The following is a 24,179-nucleotide window of genomic DNA, read 5'->3' on the forward strand; positions in this document are numbered from 1 at the left end:
AGCCCTGAAAAGAAAGTGCAATACAAATCCCATCACTTCCAAAGTGTATTTCAGCCAGTTTTAAGAGAGAAATCAAATTACATGGGAAACTCAAGACATGCAGGTTGAGACTTTAAGAAGCACTCATCAATTTTTTGTTCCTTTGGGTTCTGCCAAATGCCTTACAGGATACTGATTTTCCTAGGAGGGGATATTCAGAGGGCCTCCAAAAGAAAACAAGCAACAGCTGAAGCACCTAACCCAATCACCGACAAAAATAGAGCCCCAAACAATGATACAACCTTGTGTTTTGACGGAATAAACAAATCTGGAAGAACCAAACTGTCAATGCACCATCATCATCACTCAGAGTGAAACAGCTAACACAAAGATTTATGGGTTTGGTGAGCATGCCTACAGAAGAAGCTTTATTCTAGATTTTTAGCCCATTTTGGCCCTACCAGCTTCATGTGCAGCCCACACAGACCAGAAGCAAGGCCAACACACACTGCCTGCATTACAGAAGGCTTCTCAGAGAGGTGAGACCTCAGCCATGTTGAGCTGAAGCAACAAATCTTCACCTGTGACTTCAAACAATATGACACACCAGGAACCTGTCATTAGGTAATTAAGAACCTGAATATTTTTACACATATGATATATCACTGCAGGCCACGTACAAGAGCCACCCACTGTTCCACAGTGATGGTGGCCAAAAATGGGACTGGGAGCTGATGATGTGCGAACAAAAATAAAACCTTGGGATTGTGAGCCAGGCTCTGTCCCAGCCAAGCTTGCGTGCTAGAAGTTTAAGAAGGGGGTTGTTTGCTGACAGCTTAAAGGATTTAAGGGAAGGATTAAACATGGCTTTGCTGACGAGGGAACTGGTGGCAAACTCAGAGCAATCCCATGAGCACAGGGAGAAGCTGGAAGAGGACAGGGAAGGGGGGATGAGCCTATGATGGCAGAAACCACAGAAACAGTTTGCTCTGCATAGTGAGCTCAACCAGGAGCTGCTCTTCCCAGCATTAACAACCTTTGTTTGCTGCCCGCTAAATACAGCACAGCCAGCTCTGGAGTGCCACCTTCACAGCGCTGGATCATTCAGGGAACCAACAGCATTCAGGTGCTGTACAAGTGAGAACACTGCAGACCTCAGCTGTGAGTAAAGGCACCCAAAAGGAAGAGTGTGTGGAAGGCGTGGGGGACAAGGACATGGTGGCAGGAGTCCTGCTCTGGAGGTGGGGTAGGAGGGAAATCCTGCTATAGAGCAGCAGGCAGCAAGGAACCGCAGAGTGGCAGCACCAGCTGATCCCAGAAAGCTTCACATTTGTTGTTTAAGAGCTCCATGAAGTGTTTACAGCCAAATCAGGCTTACATACAGGTGGACATAACAGATAAAAACAGAAGGTAGCAGATCCGCTCCAGATCGGCAGAGGAACACACAAGTGTAGGGGTTTGTTCCAGCAAGCACAGGATGCTGGTCACCAGGAACATACGTAGACAGATCAATAGACTTGTCTGGCAAGCTGGAGTCCAGTGACAAGGGCATGCTCCAGCTGGGAGCAGCTAATCCACCCTCTCAACCTACTCCAGCTGCTCAGCAAACAAGCACGGTCCCCTTAAGAGAAAGCACAATCAGCACAGATTTAGCTGGAAGAGGGTGGGGATATCGCTGAGCTCCAAGCCACGGTCTGAACCTTATCTCCTGCTTTAATACCTATCAGTGTTGATACAGATTAAAGGATTAGTCAGGATTACTGAAGGCAACCCCCCTCGCCTCAGGCATCGAGGATGGGCATGGGTGCGGTGCAGCTCTGGCATTCCCCTTGCTCCCACAGCCCTCTACGCTGCACCCTTTGGGAGAGAAGGAGCCTACGGAAAGCACAGTCTCTCTGTGAGCAACAACAGCCTTGAAACATCAACCCATCCACGACGGAGTGACACTGGGCTCTCTGGGAAGAAAAATAAAGCCTTGCCAGCCAGAATCCCAGCAGGAGTCAGGTTTATTGAGCCTATGGTTGCCTACCAACACAGGACACATTCAGCAAGTCTTCATGGACCAGCAACACCACCAGAAGAAACCATCCCAACACACTCCATGCATGGCTGCCCATTCCTACTCTGGCCCAAAATCCTCTCTCACCAACACAAGCATTTGTGCAGAACTAGGAAACCACCAGGTTAAAACCTGCCTTTGATGTTGCTCAGCATAGCTTTCAATGGGATTATTTCCCAGTTCCCCACACAGTTGCACAAACCCTTGAGCATTAGTGTGGGAAGAGGTGGCCAGGAGCAGGCAGGACACCTCCTGGTGTAGCAGCAAAGCTCCAATGACCACACAAGTAGGCAGGGAAGTTCCTGCACCCAAGCTTAAGCTGAACATGAACTGTGTGTGAGGAAGCTCTCATCTGAGATCTCCCATCTTCTAAGAGATCATAACCAAATATCTGTTGTCTCCTGTAACCTGTCTGGGCTGAAAGCAGTTCAGGACAACAGGCAAGACTGGAGATTCCAAAGCAGAACAATATGCCAGCATTACCTCTTCTCCCCATACACCCCACTCCCTTCTCCCCAAGGTAGGAGACACCAGGAAGAAGACCATGGCTTGTGGTCTGCCCCTGGGCAGCAGGGAGCACGGCAGGACCTCACAGCTCAGCCAGTCATCCAGAACAACCTGACTCTTAAAGAAAAAAGGTGCAAGAAAACACAAACTTTCTTTTAGGGACTATTCAGCTGGTCAGCACAGCTGCAGTTTACCAATTGTCATAAAACAAAGTTTTGCTTGTCCAGGGCACTGGTTGCTATTCTTCACAGCCAGCTTAGGAGAGAGGAACATCTTGAGACGCCGACAGGCTTTGGCGTGCACCCACATCCTGGCACTGTTACTTTCACATGTGAGTTGGCTTTGGTGGGAGCCCCTGCCAGTAAGGAAATACCAGGGCAGGTGAATCACTGAGTGGCTGAGGTTGGGAGGGACCTCTGGGGTCATCTGGTCCAACCCCCTGCTCAAGCAGTCACCCTGCTCTAGGGAGTGTTCTACAGAGCTGGCCTGCCTCCTTCACCAGTGACTCCCAGTCCAACACCTCCACACAAAATCTGCTGAGTGCCACTGCAAGCATGGGAGGCTCTCAAAGCACCATTCGTCCAAATGGCTTTGCAAGTCAGACACTGCTGAGACCAAAGGGGCAACCAAACCTGGCTCCTCTGCTTTCCTTGTTTCCCCCAGAAGTGTAATGGGAGGGAATGGCAGAGCTGAAGCAGTCATCAACAAGACAGGCTGAGACACCAGGGCAAAGACCTGCAGAGTAAGAGACCGCTGTTCTGGAACGGTCACCTTCCAGAGCCAAGCTTAACTTACATCCACGTGCCAGCATTCGGCTGCGATTCAAGGATGATCCTTTAGATCAAGCTGCAAGCCCAAGGCAGTCCCCCTATCCCCCCACAAAAAAGCAGCTCCTCTGCAAGGTAAAGCCGAGGTAGCTCTGCTCCAGCAGCCAGCTTCTTTCCAGAAAAATACCACCAGGCTGCAAACAGCCCAGGAAGGCATGTGAAGCCCCGACCAGATACTGCTAATGTGCTCATGAAAACCATACACAGATAAAAAAAGACTCCTTTCCCACACACAGAGAAGGACCAAAATCTTCACCAAATTGATCACACCTCACTCAAAAATACACACAGCATGATCACCTCTCGGTAAGAAACAAGATGAAGACCTGCAGTATTGGCCATTCATATGATATTTTAAAAAAGGCTAACGAGCAACCCTAAGATGAGATTTTAATTTAGAAAAAGCAAGCAGCGTTTGCCCTACTGGGAACACACCAGCTGCAGAAGCTGCACTGGGCGCCTGGGTGATCGCCTGCCAATAGCAATAAATCTGACACTGGAACAGTGTTATAGGCCGGTGCCAGGACAGGTCAATTAAGCCCCTACAAATTCTTGGCCCAGATGGAAGAGCCGCTGCTCTCAGCCCCACTGGGTTACAAGCCAGCTGGAAGCCTCCAGAGCCAGGCTCCCCATCCTGCCCCACTGCCCATAACCCCAGGCAGGAGCTAGTGTGGCTCCTGGCCAGCACCGGAGTTCAGCCATCCTGGGACTTCAAAGAGCTCTACAGGCAGAGCCACCCAGACTGATGGTGCTTTCCAGAGTTCAGGCTTCTAGATCCAAAAGAAGCCCCTGAGAAGGAACATGGTGTCCCACCAATACAACCTCCTCGAAGTTAGTATCAAAACTGTTTATGGAGTCCAGGCTACTAGTGGTGACTTTAATCCTCTGTTCACCAGGAGTGGTGTCATCCCCTGGTTGCACTCACCTTTCACTCCTACTCCCTCCAAAGCCACTGGTGTTTTAAGCCAGGCCTTAAACAGTGGCATGCTTAAGGCCTGGCTTTGCATATTACTCAACAGGACATGACAGCCACCAATACTCTCACCAGGAAAGTCCCACCTGCAAAGTATGAACCCTAAGGATTAACAGAATATGCAAACCACCTACCAAGAGGTTCAGAAGAGAGTCCTCCTACAAGTATGCTTTTCTTAATGGGGCCTTAAGTGTTGTCTGTATTCAGTTAATTGTGAATTAACCAAGCTGGCCCAATACAACCATCCTGGGTCCTTTGGGAGAGGCATGGTACAGCACAAAGCCAGGACCGGATCCCATGCAAGCCAGGGGAGCATGTTAAGCTTCCTCCAGTAGATCTAACTCTGTCCCCTACGAAGCAGATGGCATCAAAAACATATTTTGCTTCATGGCCACGCAACTCTGGAGAACACATGCCGTGTATACCTACAGGTCTCATCAAGGAAGAAGTGTAGCTCCTTTTTACTGTGCAAGTTGTCAAACAAAGTCAGAGCATACAGACGTGTGATTTTTAGCGAAAACACTGCCAGAAGGAGCATGATGAAGGGGGCAGAGTTAAGGCTGCTTCACTCAGCTTAGCTCTGCACTTCCCAGGTACTGAGAGCCAAAGACTCAACTCCAGTGCTGCACCAACCTACTTTTCAGATGGCTCTTCATACAATACCTTAAAGATCATCCATATCATGTTGTCACCGTTGCATCCTCAACACCTAAAGTTGTGCCAGCTATCGGGCTTGTTAGATCAGCTTGTTGCAAAACAGACGTCATCCTGAAGGAGCAAAAGCAATCCATGGGAGGAAAGAGGAAGATGGATGTGTGCATCAGCAGGTTCTAGGCTGCTCCCAATCAACCTAAGCACACACATGCAGATCCCTCCTCAAGAATATGGTCACCTCAACCACAATTTCCTGAAATGTCCATCACCACAACTGGATCATCTCACACAGCACATGACAAACTCAAATACTCTTGCAGAAAATTTATAGTCCTACAACCCCAAGCAGGAACAACCAGCTGAAGCATTTGGGGGTTTCCTAGGGTTGTTCATTGTGCTCACCCACAAATTGTTTTACAGGAGAAAGTCAAGAGCAATACTTAGTCTCAAAGATTATTTTTGGCAGCTTTATCAGAACAGTTCTCACTCCCTTAACCTCTTTCTTGGATGAAAGCACATTTAGGAAAACAGTCCAAATGCTGGAATATCAGTAAAACAAAAAGCAATGGTACAACACAGTCTTGAAGAGCCCTTCACAAATAAACACAACTCTGAGGAGTTTATTCTCAGCAGCACCAGGCCCGCACTCATAAACCAAGACTACAGGCTCACCTTGCCCAGAATCAGAAAGTAAACACTAGTTTGGATCACCCATCTGCAGCACATGACACAAGAACTGCTCCTGCAGCTCTCCTTCCCCTAAATGGTCAAGCTACTCATCCAATGAGTGGTATTTTTAATCAAATTTTCCAAAATAACAGTTTACAGAAGAAGTTACAACTGAGCCAAACCCTAAAATGAGAAACTTGAGCTGAGATGTTATGGGAAACTCACCACCAGCTCTAAGCAAGGGTCTGGAAAGCTGAGATTAATCTCCCATCACAGCAAGAAGTTTGTCTAAGCAAAGAGACACCCCTCATGCATGCCTCAATTTGACCCTGGACATCACCCATTAGGGCTTTGAACCTCACAGCAGCATTTCTCCCCCCCAACAGCATTTACCATTTCCATCAACAACTTAGCACCACAGCATCATAGAATGGGTTGGGTTGGAAGGGGCCTTAAAGATCATCCAGTTCTACCCCCCCTGCCCCAGGCAGGGACACCTTCCACTAGCCCAGGTTGCCCAAAGCCTTGAACCCTGCTGGTGAGGGGGCAGCCACAGCTTCCCTGGGCAACCTGTGCCAGGGCCTCACCACCCTCATCATAAAAACATTTCTTCCTTATTTTCAATCTAAATCTTCCCTCTTTCAGTTTAAAGCTGTTGCTCCTTGTCCTGTTACCACAGATCTTGGTAAAAAGTCTCTCTCCATATTTCTTATAAACTCCCTTTATATATAGAAAAGCCTCAGTAAGGTCTCCCCAGAGCCTCTCCAACTGGACAATCCCAACTCTCTCAGCCTTTCTCTAGAGGAGGTCTTCTAGCCCTCAGAACATTTTCACAGCCCTCGTCTGGACCTGCTCTAAACAGGTCCATATCCTTCTTGAACTGGGGACCTCAGAGCTGAACACAGTACGCCATGTGAGGTCTCATGGAAGTGGAGCTGAGGGGGAGATTGACCTCCCTCCACCTGCCAGACACGTCTTTCCATGTATCCTGGGCTGCAGTCAGCTTTCTGGGCCACAAGTGCATATTGACAGGTCACATCCAATTTGTCACCCACCGGTACCCCCAGGGCTGCTCTAAATCCATTCACCCCACCCCCCAGTCTGTAGTGATAGTGGGAACTGCCCCAAACCAGGTGCAGGGCCTCACACTTGGCCTTGCTGAACTTCATGAGGTTCACACAGGCCCACTTCACAAGACTGCCAAGGTCAACTTCTTAAGAAATACAACTGTATCACACTACTGCCCCAGTTTGCAAGACCACTATTATATAAATTAAGCAACTTTCTCCTGACCCACGCTGGCCATCTCCAGCAGGTTTGGGACTACTTTCCCAGAGGACTCTGTCTCATTTCCAGCTGACAGCAAGTCTCCAGCACATTGAAGGCAGCTTATTTTCTCCCTCCTCTCTCCCAGCTCGGTGGGGCAGGAACACCCAAGTGATCCCATTAAATGGGCCAGAAGAAACCCAACCCACTTGAGCATCAGCCCCGTCTCTGCCCTTTCCATTCATCAGCAATCTCAGTGTGAAGCATGGCTGTCAGAAGATTTCTTGGGTTTCCTTAAGTTCTTCTGCCAAGTTCTGATTAAAATCCTCCTAAGTGGTTTTCTCATTATTCAATTTCCTCAAACTGAGAAGTAAAGCGGACCCGAGAGCAGCACTGAGTGCTGGAGCTAATAGCCACTGACACAGCCAGGCCAAGCAAGTCTCCCACACCTCAATGGGAAATTGAAAGCAATTCTCTTCCCATCTCCCATATCAGAACATCAGCTCCCAGAGGAGACTGAGTTTTAATGGCCTTGTTCACTGGCAGGAGGCTGGAATCGCTCAGTTGATGTGGGCTGCCAAGACACCTCCACCAGGCGCTGCTTTAGTGCCACGTTTGAAATGGGTTGACCAAGGAGGATGGTTCCCAAAGGCTTTAGGGCAATGCACAACAGCAGAGCAGTGGGTAAGGAGCAAAGCACAGCACCATAACACAGGTCTCTATGCCCAGAAATGTTCAATTTACCAAAACCCCTGTCCCCGCTCAAAACCCAACTCAACATGTTACCTTTCATTACAGTGGCTTCGAAGAGGAGACAACCTCTCATCATGGGCTCCTTATGGTACCGGCTTGGGATCTGTACCAAATCGGGTCCCTGCCTTGCTCAGAAAATCTGGCTGCTTTGGTGGCCTGGAGGATGAAGCCATTGGTTTCTTGCCCAAAAACAACAGGCACCTGAAAGTCTGGTCACTCTTGTTCCTGTGGCCAAAGGCTGGAGACCATTGGGACACCGCAAAGATGTGGTGCATCTCACCCATCCTCTTCTCCCAGCCAAGAGTGGCCAAGGAGAGCCCCTTCTGCAGGAAGGCAGATTCATTTGACCCCAAGGGCTCAAGCACACTGCGAGTGTTGGATATGGAGGCAGAGCAATGGGAACCCCAAAACAGTCTCCATTCACACAAAAAAACCCTAGAACTGGATCTGCCACTGCCCTCGCCACCATGTCTTCCACCTTTGAAGGGCCCCACAGAGGGAGGTGCCCCTGCCAGAAGTCAAGGCACTACTGTTGAGTACACAGCCTGGAAATCTCAAAATTTCCATTTTTTTTAATGCCATGAACCTCCTCACACCCCTTGGGGGAACAGGTAAACACTGAAACTACTTACAGAGACCACGTGGACAGGACACAAGCTACACTACCATTAGCTACCATTGAGTTATCTATCATGGAGAACACTGACAGCTCCTGTTTTCTTGGTCTGTAAGACGGAGCAGAGAGAAGCACATGCTGTAAGCCCCTCAAAAGCAGGGCCTTTTCTTGGGTCATGGCTCCTCCACAAACCAACCAGGCAGTGATCCAGCAAAGCCATGGCACATTCGGCCACCCTCACATAGAAGGGTGGTTTCACGTCCCTGCATAGCATGGCCTGAGGGCTGAACCACCTGCTCTCCTCCCTAACAAGAGGCTTTAACTCTTCCCCCAAGTCAGGGCAGCTAAGAAATGCTCTGCTCATGGCCATAGGGTTTGTATCAAAAACCTGGTTTCCTTCAAAGGGATATTCAAAGCTCAGCCTCTCCAGCTCCCTTCACCCCGTACACAAAGCAGAGTATTAATAGCTAGTCTGGAAGACCATAAAGCACTAAATACCTAAAGAGTTCGTGTACCTTGAAATGTTAATTCTAAGCAAAAAAAAAGAAACCTTCCTGTTAACAAACTGCTGGGCTCTGTGATATATATACACAGTTACCTTCCTCCCCTCCAAGCCGCAGAACAGCAAACAGCACTCGAAACCCTAAAACGTCGCTCTACTTACAAGGCATCCTATAGATCTGTTTGTCTCCCCAACACCCGGACAGGAGAGGCTTTGCCAGCACACGACAGCTCTTCTTGATGACTTAGTTACCACCTCAAAGAGCTGACTGGCGCCCAGCCATCCTCCCCTTACAGGATCCTTTTCAGCCTTCGAAAGCAATCTCCCCCGGCCCCCCAAGCACACGTGGCCCAGCCCCAGCTCTTTCCTGTTCTTCCAAGCCTCCCTTCCCCACTTGACTGCTGGAGCTCAGCTCTAGCACTGATGTCTCCCCCCTTCTCTCCCATGGCTTTGCTCCCTTCTCCTCACAAAGGGCCTCTCTGACCTATGCTGTGGCAGGTCAAGGGGACACAGGAGCGGAGACCTGGGGCTGTGTGTCCTGCCAGGGAGGGTAGGTCAGGATCCTAAGCTGGCAAGGCAGCACCAGCTGGAAATACTTGCTAGAGCTGGTATAGTCACATTAGCCACGGCTCTTGCCATGCACTGTGCTCAGCATAGGACCACGAGGATGTTACAGCCCCTTCGCCACACCACACCTGTGATGCGGCATCCTGGCACCGACGCCAGCTTTAGCAGTACCGATTATTTCTGGGATGCCCTCTCCAGGGAACAAGCTCCTTTCAGACAACACACCTCATGCCTCCACTCGCCACCATCCGCTGACAAGCTGCCAGGCAAACGCTGCTCTCCCTCCTTCAGCCTTGCCAGCGACAGGCTTGAACTCAGGACCAAGCCCCACCTCTGGGGTCCTCTTACAAGGGCTGAGCCCAGGGATGGTGGCCACCAGCCCTATGGCATGCAGTTCACTCCAGAAGAAGCCACATCCATCTGTTAAACAGATGAGCGGGGCTGTTCCCAGCACAGGAGGCAGCGTACCTGCATCCCAATGACTGCAGGGAGGGATGGGGGGGCAAGCAGGGGGAGTCTGGGAACAGCATTCGTTTGCATAGCACCTGGGGAAAAAAATCACAACATTGCATTTACATAGCTAATTGAGGGAGCGAGCTTCCTGGAATTAAATTACTTTCTGGCTTGGGGGAAAAAAAAAAACAAAACAAAACAAAAAAACCCACCAACACACCACCACAAGCACAGGATTTGTAGCTGTAATGGTGCCTTCTCCACATGGAGCACCTTAAGTGCTCTCCCAACAAAGTCCATGCTCATGCCTAACAGGGGAGTATCTGATCCACACAGAGGACACAGGAAACTGAGGCACGGAGACTCCAGTGTTCGCATCAAGAAAGGGCAGCCAAGAGCCCCGACAGGTCCTCTCACTTCCTTGGCTGGATGAAAAGCACTTTTGAGTTGTATCACACCCCATCTCCTTGATGGTATGTAAAATCTGGTGACCTCCATGCTGCAAACAGAATTAAACCTTAAGCCAGCAAAGCAGGCGCGCCCTCTGCATTATTCATCATGACACGCTTCACGAGACCCAAGTGAAACCAGGCAATATTTTAAAATAAATCTAGATACTTACCGAGTTTTAAACCAATTTCAGTGTCAAGCACAGGGGAAACATCAGCAGATATGAGCAAGAGTCATTACTACTCCATATAAAAGCTTTGTGGTTAACATCTTCCTGCAAAGGGATTTACCCCATCCACAGCGTGCTGGGATGGAGCCGGCACTGTTAAGCCAGCTGGGGCAAGGCTGGAGACATGGGACAAGGAGAGATGGATAGCACGGGCACCATGTGCCCCCTGGGTTGAGCGCTGCTGGCCAAAGTTACTGTCAGCCCTGCGAGAGGCTGGTGGCCAGCAGAGTCCCCAACCTCTTACACCACAGCATCACCCTGGCAAAGCCCTCATCCCCAGCCCCAGGCAGCACAGCCGCTGCCTGCCATCCTGCCCACCCCACCAGCACAAAGTGCCCACTCGCCCGCCCATGCCAGCCCGCAACCTGAGCTCACCCTAGAAAACCCTGAGCACGTTTATTTACATCAGATCAGTTCCTTGATCTGGTCCGTGGGCAGGAATGAGTAACAGGGACAGGAATATCTCGAGCAGATGTTGTCACCATATACAACATATCTTCAGGCTCCTGGTAGCTTTAAATCATATCAGAGCCTGGCGATTTCTTTCCAGCCCTTGGCTGCTCTCTCCAGCTCTCCAACTCCCACTGCTGACTCAACATCTATGAGACCTAGGGTGGCTTTCCTCCTGCAGCACGGTGAGGACTCAAGTTCCAGTCACTGATGACAGTGAGGTAGGAACGTCACAAAAAGTCATCCACAAAAGTCCACTGCCATCACCAGCTGCCTTTTATCCTGCACAGGGGTGCTGCCTGCCATCAGCTCTTAATATCTGGGTACCCTCTCACCCAGCCCATCTCTGAGGTTGCCTACACACAAGGACTCACAGGGAAGACATAATTCACAGCTACACCCCCGAAGAGCAACACAGCACCGTGCCTGCACAGCAAACATTGGGAAAGCAGTGGCACAGAAGATGCCATGCCTGCAGGAAACAGGGAAAAGGCATCAAATCCCCAACAAGCCAGCCTTTAACAGCAGAGGAAGGGAAAAGCAGGCAGCGCTTTGCTCCACAGCCCTTTCCAGCAGCCTCCCTGGCTGCTGGCTGGAGGAGCAGTTTTGCTCATTAGCAGGTTATTCCTGGCACACTCCCCCTGCATCAGCTCCCCGGCAGGGCCGTGGGAGCAGCTCGCCGGGTTTTGAAGCCTTCGGGGTCGCACGGCATTCAAGACGCACGAATTTTCCTTTAAAGAAATCTCACTCAGGCAGATAAATGGTGCCGGGTAACTGGGGTCATTAGGCTAATAAGCAGCCACCGCCAGCCTGGAAGCAAAGCAACAAACACCAGAGAGTCTACCCGAGGCAGTTAGCCTCAAAATCTGACCCATCTCAAGTAGTTACTGTCTCCATCGGAGAAGAAATCAGGTCCATGAGTCAGCAGGATCAATCACCCGCCGGCCTTTTCATCAAAATCTCTAATCAAAGCATCAGGGGAGCGGATTTGCAGCTCGCTCACGCCAAGGAAGCAGTGCAAGGACCCCGTCGAGAAGAAGCCATCCCCCCTCTGCCAGCCTCCTCATTAGCGCATTGTCATTCTACTCTCGCGCTTTGGAAATGGGGAGATGTTTTCTCCGCTTTCCCAGCGCAGCTCCATTTCCTACCACCATGTCCTTGACGGGGAGCCACAGGTCCTGCTTCCCACTCCGGCAGAGATGGGGCTGCGTTTCGGCACAACAACCTATTAAACAGGATACAGCAATGCTGATGGGTCAGGCATTAAAACTAACTCACCCCTTAACTAGTCCTTCCTAACATTGCCAGCCAGGAAAGCAAACAGGGAGAGATGCAATTTTTCCTTTATAAAACCTTCAGAGGTGGGATCAGCTGAAACTCCCAGCCTGCTACATCTAGTGGTTATTAAAAAAAACAAAAAAAAAAACAAAAAAAAAAACCCACATATAAATAACCTCTCAGCAGGAGCCAAAACTCAAAGACTAACCCCATGGTTTTAAGTGAACGAGGCCAATTTCCTCCTTTGTAGCTCTTGACACATGTTGGCTGCATGCCCCCTTCTTGCCTTGTTCCTAGAGCAGAAGGCTCCGGGCGGTGGGTCCGGGGACGATAAGGAAACAAGTGGTGTAATTCCCAAGGCTTCCCAACACAGGGCTGTCAGCAGCTCTGGAGGCGGCCGATTCCAGCATGGCTGGAGAAAAGAAACCACGGTGAGAGGAGCAGGCAAGAGCCAGTAGCTGCCTGCGACCCCCTGCCACTTCCTTGAGCTGCCAGCGCTGCTCCAGCTGCCGTTCCCCAAAAAGAGCCGAGCCCTGTGGAGCAAGGGGTGGGAAACAGCACTGGGATGGCAGGAAAAAGGCTTCTGCCAAGGGTTTTCAGTATGAGTGGATCCCTACCCCAAATGCTGGGCTTCCGGTGTGCCCTAAATATCTCTGCAGAAAACGAAGGACAGGTTTAACACCAGCTCTGAAGGGATGGATAGAGCAAGGTTTGGAGGGGTTGTAAAGCAGAAACAGTTCTCACCAGAATGCCTCCATTGGGAGTTTCTCTGCCTGAACTCTGGCTCCAAGACAAGGAAACTCACACTGGGCGCTACCCATCATATCTGGATCAAAATCACCAGTACATCTCTGAAGCACAAGGCTGGGACCAGCCTGCAACACCCCATCCTGGCTTTGCCCCACATCAAGCAATTCTGCTTCTCAATCTACCATCTCAAACACAGATGAGCCCTCTTCATCCTCACCTCAATGGGGATCTCAGGGCAGAGTAGCTTGCGTTTTGCCAAAGCCTCACGTCAAATGTCTTGATATTTGGGGTGGAAAAAGCTGTTATGGTGTGTTGAGTTATTCTGCAAGCACAGACAGTGCTCAGCACACAGAGGGCTCACACCCTCAGTGCAGCAGCTCCCCACTCCCATGCCATTCCTCAGGGAGCTTGCTGGTCAAACCGCATTTGAACTGTTTTGTACAGGAACAAGGCACAAAGACCTGCCAGTGGAGAGTGAGACCAAGTCCTAAAAGGAAGCTCAGCAATGTGAATCAGCTGTGCTGCTGTACTGGTGCCACTATCAGCTCACAAAGGAGAAGAGGACAAGCACTAAAGGACAGCAAGAAGCTGGCAATGGCTGGGATACCACCACAGAAGAGGCCACAGCAGAGCTGGAGCCCTTTATATCCACCAGCAGGATGATGTACATCAGCAGCACAGGAATAGCAGCCACATCTTCAGGGTTCGTGGCCATATCTCCACAGCCATGTCCACAAACAGGTTGGTGCCAAGTTCATGGTGGTCTCCGGGCTCTACACAGAGCATCACTCTCTCTCTGAGGTGCAAAGCTGAAAGCAAATGTAATACCCAACATACAGAAATGTCCCTAAGAGAGTCTACAACCACCTCCTGTTGGGCTTGAACCTAGCAGAGCCCACATCTCTGATCTCACCTCTTCAAGCTGCAGTTATCCAAGCACCCCTTCACCCCAACCCTCACCACTCCCATCCACCACCAAACCTCATCCCTCCCACTAAAAATTACTTAAAAAAAAAAAAAAGGCAACCATGCTTTGATTCCACATAAAGAATTAATGGGTGGGGGATGTTCTACATCCCAGTCAGGCTGGGACAGTCACAACTGCAGGAACAGTGCTGAAGAGACTATGCTGGTCTGCCTCTGTGGGTTATGGGGAAGAAAGTCCGCACAGATGACAACAAAGTCATCCTGCAAACTGCTGGACAAGGCAGAGGCAGCAGGGAAGATCCAGGTATGTATTTTTGGGGAGTATTTCTTTTATGACAGCTGCTACTGGTATGGCATAGCCACCCCGCTTCCTCCACCATCTGACCTCCCAGGCACTGCTCAAGCACCACCTCCAACACCACACCATCCTCCCACAGAACCAGAAGTATATTTTCACACCAGCTTTGGTGCCCATCTACAGCCATGAACCCCACCTTACAACGTCCCCTCACCATCAGGTCACCCATAGCAGGGGATCTCTGCTCAGAGCACAAGCAAGGCATAACCACACTGTGCTTGGGGGAAAAACTCAGGGCAAAAAAATGCACCAGTGGCTTCCACCCCTTCTCCCACAGAGGGACACAACCAAATCCACCTTCCTCACCGCCTGAAACCACAGTGCACGTGACCCAGAGAGGCTTTTCAGGAGAGCCGAGTCTCCAGCGGCTTCTGTTTGCCTTTCCCTTGTTTGCAGCAGCGTCGCATCTGGACGTTCATCAGAAAAGAAAGAAAAAAAAAAAAAAACACAAAAAAACCCGCCCTCCTCCTGCTGAACAACCTCTCAATCAAAACAAAGCTGGAGTGGCAGCCAAGAGCTGGGAGGCTCTTTTGTTTAATGCTTAACATCCCCCGGCTGGGCCAGCCTGCCCCAGCCCTCTGGAGCAGGGTGCAGGGGCAGTGGCATGGGCAGCGAGCCCGGGTGCAAGATGGCAAGGAAGCGCCCACTGTCCTGGCGAAAGGACCCCGGGGGCCAGCTCGGCCACACGGAAGCAGCCAGTGGGGCAGAGAGTGAAAACGGGCTTCCCAAGCCTGGCCGGCGCCTCTCCTCCGTGCACGGCCATTTTGCTGAGCAGGCTGCTCACGGAGAGCCGCCGCTCCCCCCCCAACATCAGTGCTCCCCCCCGAACCAAACCCGGGCTCAGCTCTGGCCATCCCCACTGACCCGTGGCTTGCTGGCTACCGAGTCGGGTACAGTCCTCATTGCTGGTCCACAGGCTCTGGGCAGGGGCGCATCAGCGCAGGCTCATTTATCTCCCTGCTGCAAGCTCTCGCTCCTGTCCCCCCAAATATCTTTTGGGGCTCCAGCAGCACAGGCTGGTGCAAGGAGCTGCCCAGGCACCGAACCACAGCCTGAGGCAAACCTGTGCTGGGTGCTCAGCCCACCCCAGAGACCCTGAAAGGTCTCAACACCATTATTGCCAACAGGTTTCATCATGATCAGCGCCATCCCTGGCAAATTTATGACTCGTGTCCCAACACACCAATGGCATCAGGTTTGAGGAGGGTACATAACAAGGCATGCTGCAACAGATACAGCCAAGATATGCACCTAGAAAAAGGGCATTTGGGATATGTGGTTCCTAAGGCTTCACCAACTAGAGAAGCCATGGGGTCACGCCAGCAAACCACGTCCCCATGGAGCCCATGAGCCACGTGCACAGGCTCCGTCACTGCGATGTCAGACACGGGAACAAGGGTGATCTTGCCTGTGGACACTTGTGCCAGCTCAAGCACCTGCTAACATGAAAGGGTGTCTGAAAAAACCCAAAGGAAAGCTCTTTCCTACATCCAGCAAGGAGCAGAGGGCTGCAAGCCCCTACAGTGAGATATTTAAAGAGCACAAAAGCAGAAGGAGGGGCAAACGCCAAGGTGACTGTGGCACTGAAGCGCCTTGTCAAGGAAAAATACTCACTACTGAAGTGCTCTTTAATCCAGCTAAGGAGATACGACAAAACCTCCTGGCTGGAGGCTGACTGCTCAGCGCACACACATGTACAGGGAGGTCATCTACCCCGGGGCTGCAGCTAGTAGGGCTGCTGAGAGGGAGAGACAGTCTCTACTTCTCCATCCCCAGACAGAGACCAGCCTCCCTGCCTGAAACAGAAGTGGGAGCAGCACAGGGTTAAGCAAAGGACAAGTTGCTGGAGACCAAAGTTTGGGTTGAGTCACATTGTGGCCGTTCCTGTTTCAGTCTGAGCAATTTTCTCGCTTCCCAGGCAGGGTTTGTCCCCAGGCCTGCAGGACCCCATCGCCTTTGTCCCACCAATGCACTACCCAGAGGAGCTCCCCTCCCACAGCCACCACTACCCCCACTCTTTGCTTGCCCTTCAGACTCCACATGCCATTTCTGGGTCATCTCTGCAGCTTTCAGGAGACAGGAAGAGCTCAAAGCCACTGCCCACCTCCATCTCATCCCCTCCAGGTTCCACCCTGCCCCAGACATCAGCCCAACCTCAGGCTCTTCCTCGAGAAATAAAACTTCTTTCCCACCCCTCACCATGCAGACACCTTTCTTCTCCTTGCCCACGGCTTTCCCAACCCAAAGGAAGCCATCTAGCTGCCCCCAGGAGGCTGACAAAATGCAGCCGATGTTTCCTCCCAACCGCAAACGCAACATGCTTTCCTCCAGATCCAGACCTTAAATCACTTCTCAAAACAGGGCTTAACCCTCCAGGCTGAGCCTGCATCGATGTGGTTTGTACCTGAATCTGCACAAATAAAATGGCAGAACTGTCCTCATGGGGTATCTGTACAGAGATGACAGAATGGTTTGGGTTAGAGAGGACCTTAGAGTCCATCTAATCCAAATCCTTTGCCATGAGCAGCGACATCTCCCACTAGATCAGGTTGCTGAAAGCCCCGTCCAACCTGGCCTTGAACACTTCCTACCACGGAACATCCACAACATCTCTGAACCACCTGTTCCAAGGTCTCACCACCCTCACTGTAAAACATTACATAATATGGCAAGTCTAAACCTACCCTCTTCCAGTTTAAAGCCATTTTCCCTGTCCTATCACTACAGGCCCTCGTAAAAAGTCTGCCTCCATTTATCTTGTAAGCCGCCTTTATATACTGAAAGGCTGACACAGAGTCTTCCTGGAGCCATCTCCTCTCCAGGCTGCACAACTGCACCTCTCTCAGCCCCTCCAGAGCAGAGGTGTTCTAGCCCTCGGACTATTTAATGGCCTTCCACCAGACCCGCTCAAGCAGATCCGTGTCCTTCTCATGCTGGGCACCCCAGAGCTGGACACAGTGCTCCAGGGGGGCCTCACCAGAGCAGAGGGAGAGCATCACCTCCCTCAACCTGCTGGCCAGACTTCTTTAATGCAGCCCAGGATACGATTGGCTTTCGAAGCTGCGAGTGCAGTGCCAGCTAATTTGACCCATTTGCAACCCAGGTATTTCTCTGCAGGGCTGCTCTCAATCCATTCACCACACCCCACACCCCCCATCTGTACTGATAGCAGGGATTGCCCTGACCCAGGTGCAGGGCCTTGCACATTGATCTTCATGAGGTTCCCATGCACCCACTCCTCCAGCCTGTCAAGGTCCATGATGTCTGTGCCCCTGTCTTCATAATCCCCACCTCGCTTTGGCATCTCTACCTGCAGAGGGTTTCTGCAGCCACATCAGTGAAAGAACTAAATCTTTAATAGTAAAAATACAGGGAAAGCCATTCAGGGTATGACCAAAGATCCAGCCAGCTCCCATGCTGGCTTTGACAGCAGCCAGCAGCAGATGGCTATGAAGGAACATAACAGCCAAGCATGTTGAGATATTTCCCAAACTAGTTCCCAAGCTCCAACCTTCCCTGGGCTTTTCCCAAGCCAAAATACATTGCCCTGTACACCCCACTAATGGGCTTCTCCACAAACCCACCCAGGTGCCCCAGAGCATTGGTGAACTTTCAGCATCCACAGCTTTTTGCAGCAGAATTCAAGTTCATCACTGAAAAGAGCATCTGCTTCTCTTCCTGGTTTCATTCAATCTGCTGCCAGAAAGGACAAGGAAACAACACGTTGTCTCCACATCACTTTGTAATTTTACAGGCTTCAGTCGCCTGCCCCAGGAGTCTTCCTCTTGAATGAGGGAAGCACCGACCTACTTAGCAGCTCTTTTCACAGTCATCCCATGGCCAACCATCCCCACTACCCTTATTATATGCTGTATCTTTTTGTGTATGAAAAAAAATAATCTCCAACATCTCACCAGTCTCAGCAACTCCCCCAGCATCCCTTCCCAATGCCCACACCGTGATCCCTGCACCAAAGCAGCAATCTTCCTGGGGAGCCACCAGCCGCAAACACAGAGACACACACTCCCCAGCTGTCCTCCCAGCACATGTTGACAACAGTCAGGCTGAGCCACCCCAAACACTCCTGCTCACGATGCTCACCCTATGCACAGCAAACGTGCAGCTTCACAGGCATGGACCAGCGACACAACGCATGCACGAGTGCGGAGGAGCGTCTGCTCCAAGCACGAAGAACTCCACACACTCCAAGTCTTCCCTCATCTGCCCACAGAAATCACATCAGCTGCTGTGATTACCAAGGAACAAGCTAATGGAGGCCGCTCCAGCGGCCGTATCCAGAAATGACTGTGCTGCCACCCAGAGCCAAATGTAACTTGGATGGACAGACAGCCATTCGCTGGAGGGCTTTTTGTGACCCCCAGGGACCTCAAAGAGCGGCTTCTCTGGCTCAGCATCACTGCTGCATGTTAGCGGAGGAGCAGCACATAAAAAAAAATCACCCACAGCAACTCATCGGCCCGAGGCTGATCGTCACCACAAGTGGGACAAAGCCCACGTACCAACAGCAGACCAAGAAACGAGGCGGTAACTCCTGTCAACCCTGCACCTTGTGCTTGCCTGAGCACCCACGCAGATCCCACATTTACTAACACGTTAATGTCTCCTTCTCTGCATATGATGCAACCAGAGAGAAATAAATTCCTCTGTGAGCTGCAAGGAGCTTTGACACACCAGGTGAAGCCACCAGGAAGCAGAGCCAAATGGCACTGCCCTGTCCTGTTGAGAGCTGGAGCAGGCACAGGACCAGGACATAACCTTCACCATCAGCCCAGGCTCCTTCTGCAGAGCAAGAGGAGCCAGAGCAGCTTGGTCCTGCTCGGCACAGCTGAGCACTGAAGAAACCAAATCCCCAAGGGTAGGATGGCACCCTGACGCACAGCAACTGCACGCCATTTGCGGGTGCGCAGTTCCCAGGAGCCAGGCATGGCTTGACTGGTGCAGCCCATCACCACGTCCAGACCCTGGCATGTCACACAGCCAAACACCTTCCCACCAGAACCAGGAGGCACCAGCCATACATCAGTGCTGGTCCCCAACACTCCAAGACACATGGTCCCACCGTAAGCTCCCACTCCCTCACCACCCACAACTGCACATCCCAGCACAGGAGCGACTCTCTGAGCCACCTCCACCTGCAGCCCAACACTGTTCTTACCTTCTCCGACTTCACCTTTTTCAGCTGCCGACACTCACTTTCCCCATCCTCCAGCTCTGACTTAACTCCCAAGGGATTGAGCGCAGCTCCCGTGTCAATAGCTATACTCCCAAGCTGCTCGGCAGCAGCAGGCTCTGTCCCCTGACCCCCATCATACTGTCCCACCCTCACTGCCAGGGCCAGGGGCTGCAGCACACTGGGCTCCTTCTCCGCCGCAGCCCCTGCGCCCTCACTCCTTTCCTTCTTGCTTTTGGATGAGCCACCCTCCTTCTCCTTCTTGGAGCCGGCCACGCTGCGAGACGCCTTGGCCGATTTCTCTGAGCCCTTGGGGGTGACGGCAGGCACCAAGCCACCCGAGTTCACACCGTCCCCAGAGCGTCCTTGAGCCTCCTTCTTGCCACCAGCTCCCTCACTGGGAGTGAACAAGGAGGTCCCCGGGGTTGGCTTGCCACTGTCCTTAACACTCTTGCTCCTTTTCGACTTGGATTTACCCTCCTTGCCCTGCGGGCCCGGCACCGGGCTCACAAACTTGATGTTATCCGGTAGGGTTGCCACTGCGTTGGGTGCCGGGAGCCCCACCTCTTTGGACCCCGACATTTCCAATTTCTGCTGATCCTTCTCCAAATCAGCGTCCAGGTCAATGATGAGATTCCCTACACCAATGTCCCACTCATCCCCGCTGTCATACGTCTCAACCGGGTTTGCATCGATTCCTTTCCCTCCGGAAGCTCCGCTGCTCAAGGACATCTTAGAGTTAACGGCCCCTCACGGTTCAAGGCTCTTCCCTGCCTCCACGCCCTGGGGGTCACCTACGTCCTCGGGGGGCTTCCAGCGGTGATCGGGGTCTGCCCAGGTGACGGCATCGCTGCTGGAAGGGAGAGCAAAGACAATAGGGTTACATACGAAGAGCCCTAGAGCAGGCTGATCTGCCTTCACTGGCAGCCACACGTGCAGGCAGGAAAGGTCCCGGGCAGGATGAAAGTGCCCAACCTCCCAAATCCCCCCATCGCATGATACAAGGCAGCATCCTCCTGCCATCCCCCTCCCAGGCTGGGGGCTGCCCCTCAGCTGTCCCTGCAGCAGCAGCCATCTGGCACCAGTCCCTCGATCAATACCAGCCCTGGCAGGTCACGGCTCTCGGCTCCAACAAGACATTACTCACACGTTTCCCTGCTCACCATTTCCCTCTGAATTATCGAGCGCTGCCCCTGGAAGGGAGGATTGATTCCTCTCCTGCTGATGCCACCCGGGGGGAGAGCTCCTCTCCACACTGGCCTCGCTGCAAGGGACGAGAGCCACTCGCCGAGGAAGTCAAGTGCCTCAGTGGGAAATAAATCCAAAGCTTCAGAGCGCCCATGACACTTGGAACACATCAGAGTGGTTGCCAAAGGCCAAATCGCAGCAGGAAGCGCAGGGTTTCCATCCTGCACCTCCAGGCAGCTCAACACGGCACCCAGCTTTAGGACATTAAGCCACCATCACCTCCAGTGTGATGAGCTGCACAGCAGGCTTCAAACAATGGGAAAGAGAGACAGAGCGGCACAGGTACCCAGTCTTAACTGAGAAGAGGGGGGGGATCAGCCCTCCCTGGCCATGCTGTGGCCAACCCCAGCTAGCCCAAAATTTCTCCTCCCAGCTTCCCAGCCCCTGGCCCTCCCTGTTCTCAGATGCATTGTACACCGTCATGTCCCCAGAGGGAGCGACAGGGGGAGGAAAACAAACAATCAAAAAAACACAACAAAAAAAAAGACCAAAACCAACAAAAAAGGACCAAAAACAAAACAAAAAAAAAGACACCCACACAAAACCTGAAAAAGCACCAGAGTCACTTGCTGAGATTAGCTCGTGGCAATTACACTGACGAGACATAATTAACACATGAAACAGCTTCTTCCCAGCAGCCACCCGGCCAGCTACTTGGCCCCAGCCACCCTCTCTCCAGATCACTTAAGAAAGCCTTGACCACCCATTTGGACAAAGCTCCTCTCCAGCAGCACTGTCCTCCCCTTTCCCTCCACGCTCTGGGCCTGACAGCTCCTGGTACTATTTAAGAGCAACACTTCAAAAACAGGTGACTTAAAGAGAAATGAGAAGGGAAGGAAAAAAAAAACAAACAACAAAACACCCCACACACGCACAAATTTCTTCAAACCCCAGCAGGCAGGAGCCTGGAAAGCAGCTTCATGGTGTGTTTCCAGAGATGCAAACACTGTAAAAATGCCAGGGATTCTTTCATCAGACAGGCTGCCGCAGCCAGACCATTTTCCATCTGCTCCCCACAGCATCCTCGGCTCTGTACAGCTAATAATCCGCTCTCTGACAGGTCATTACGGAGATTTTTAACCCCAGGAGCCGGGGGCTAGCATGCAAACTGGAAATGAAAAGCACTGACCTCTCATTTCAGCGGCAGAGAAAATGCCGAATCAGGAGATCACTTTGTGCACAGGAGTCGCTAACAGCTTCCCAAACCCACCCTGCGTGTTTCTATCATGGCCTCCTCCTCTTCCTCCTCCTGACCCTCCACCCACGCCCCAGCACCGAGCCGAGGCACCCAGCCCAACCCCAAGGACTTGCCTCTTCAGACCCTCTCTTGGAACCACCGATAGGGCCGGCAATCAGCAGCGACCATCTCATCTCTGCATGGCACAGACCTCCCTGGCCAGCACACGTTGCTGCAGCCAGCTCCCTTTGGCCGTGGATCCTTTGTCCAGATGGGCAAAACCAGTAACAAGGTGGATGAACCAGATTTTTAGCTGGTAGCAGCCCCTTCCCTGCCCAAAGTTGAAGCACAGAGTCCAGCCACAACTCACTGGACAGGACTTGGGGACACAGCGCTGCTGCACAGGACCAACACACATGAGCTACCAGGAGAGGAAAAGGCTCAGCCTCCAACTCAAAGAGCTGCCCGCTCAAGGTTGGAGCACATGAAGGGCCATGGCCAGCTCAGATCAGAGGGACACACAGACAAGGACCTGGCCCTGCGGTTGCAAGAAGACAACGGACACTCCGCAAGGTCATACTGTGACAAGCACAGCATCACCCGCTCCACACAATGCCTCCATCACACCGGCTTGGCTGGCTCTCAGCTCACACTGGGGAACTTGCCTTGCTGTTTTAAGTGTGCATATATACATGCACACACACACAAATAAATATTATTTATATATATGAAATAAGGAGAGCAGATGAGCAGGACTTTGGTCTGAAACTATGCAAACAGCAGCAGCGTTTGCCAATTCCTACCACAACAAAAGGAAGAAGGAGCCCAGAAGTCCGCTGGGTCCCTGGTGATTAGAGAGCCAGGAACAATCAAAGGGTTAGTGAACAACAGGAGAAAAAACATTCACCCGATGGAGGAGGCGTCAAGGGAGCCCGAGCTCTGCTAATGCAGAGGGAAAGGAACCGCAAACAGGACAGACGAGAACATGCTGGATTTGCAAGAGCAGATGAAAGGCACATCATGCCAAGAGCAAGACAGGGAGGTCGGGACGTGCCACCGCAAGAAGAGGGACCAGGGCAGCGATCGGCCCTTTCCAGCCCCGGGCTGCACGGTGCTGGTATGCATGCTGGGGGGATCCCCCACGTGTCATCCATTACACATGGCTCTACAGCACCTCCTGAAGCTCAAACACCCCCTCCCTGAAACACCCATCTCAATTCCCTATGTCTTCTCCAGTGAGCCACACTCACAGGCTCAACCTCTGCAGCTGGAGGAGGGTTTTGGAACCCTCTCCCAAGCAAGACACCCAGGCACCCCTGACCTACCATACTGTTACTATTTTGGGCAGACGGAAACCCCTGGCTACTGCAGCCCATGGTCCAGAGAGGGAGGTCCCTTTCCCACCACCCAGTCTGCCCAAGCTGGAAAAGCGCCGGGTACTATCCAGATCCTCCCCACTCTCCTGCCAGGGGGAGTAACGCCACCACAAATCACAGTATCTCAGAAAACAGACCGAGGAGATTGATTCAGCTATAAACGTGTCCTTCCTCTTACCTCCTGCCACCGCGGGATTGATCCCCGCGCAACATGAAAAGCATGTGCTCACTTGTTGGCCTGGAGACCTGCCAACAAAGCATTTTAAGAGCAGTCCTGGAGCGCAGATCCTACAAGGAGACAGCTTTCTGCTTGGGAATGCTGCACACACACACCACCAGACATGAATAATTCAGCTCCATTAGGTGCCGAGACCTCTACAATCCGCATCTACGGGCTGGGACAGAGCCAACCATATTAAGAGACAAACCTGAAAGTTCACTTTCAGAGCTGCAAACACACCTAGAGAAAGCTATTCAAACAGAATAGCTCGCCTTCAAAAAAGGGAGCGAGGAAACCACATGAGCCTCCGGCTCTTTGTGCTAAAACATGTGCAAGATGCTCAGCAGCAAACCCACCAAGCCTGCGCCTCTCCAGCTTTTTCTGCTGGTTACTGGAGGCCAAGAAACCAAAGTGGGGAAGGACTGAACGCCCAAGGGCAGCAAGATGCAGGAGAAAGTTCTTCTCCTGGCAGCAACCAGCCCACATGTAGGGAGGCTGTCTCATACCCATGTGCTCCAGCCTGCAGCACTCCAGGATCAGCCTCTGGTGGCTTCCAGACATGACCGACTGCAATTTTCACCCTGATTAACTTTCAGGAATGCCCACAAGAAGGAGCGGCAAAGACGACACGGGGGGGGTTTAAGATGTTCCCCTCTCTCCCCACCCCCTCTCTCTAGAGATGGGGGAGAAAAAAAAAAAA

At 51.9% G+C, this 24,179-nt stretch overlaps 1 protein-coding gene across 2 annotated transcripts in view; it reads right to left on the reverse strand.

Moving 5' to 3' along the window:
* Nucleotides 1-24,179, reverse strand: part of ZNF609 (zinc finger protein 609) — a 67,790-nt gene that overhangs the window by 36,830 nt on the left and 6,781 nt on the right. For both annotated transcript variants that reach the window (XM_026855899.1, XM_026855898.1), the window contains exon 2: nt 19,444-20,311. In XM_026855899.1, coding sequence (XP_026711700.1) covers nt 19,444-20,190 — 747 coding nt within the window. In that variant the 5' untranslated portion in view covers nt 20,191-20,311. The remainder of the gene's footprint in view (nt 1-19,443; nt 20,312-24,179) is intronic.

The sequence above is a fragment of the Athene cunicularia genome (assembly GCF_003259725.1).
Source record: "Athene cunicularia isolate RWA chromosome 10 unlocalized genomic scaffold, athCun1 chr10_part1, whole genome shotgun sequence".
NCBI classification, from domain to species: Eukaryota; Metazoa; Chordata; class Aves; order Strigiformes; family Strigidae; genus Athene; species Athene cunicularia.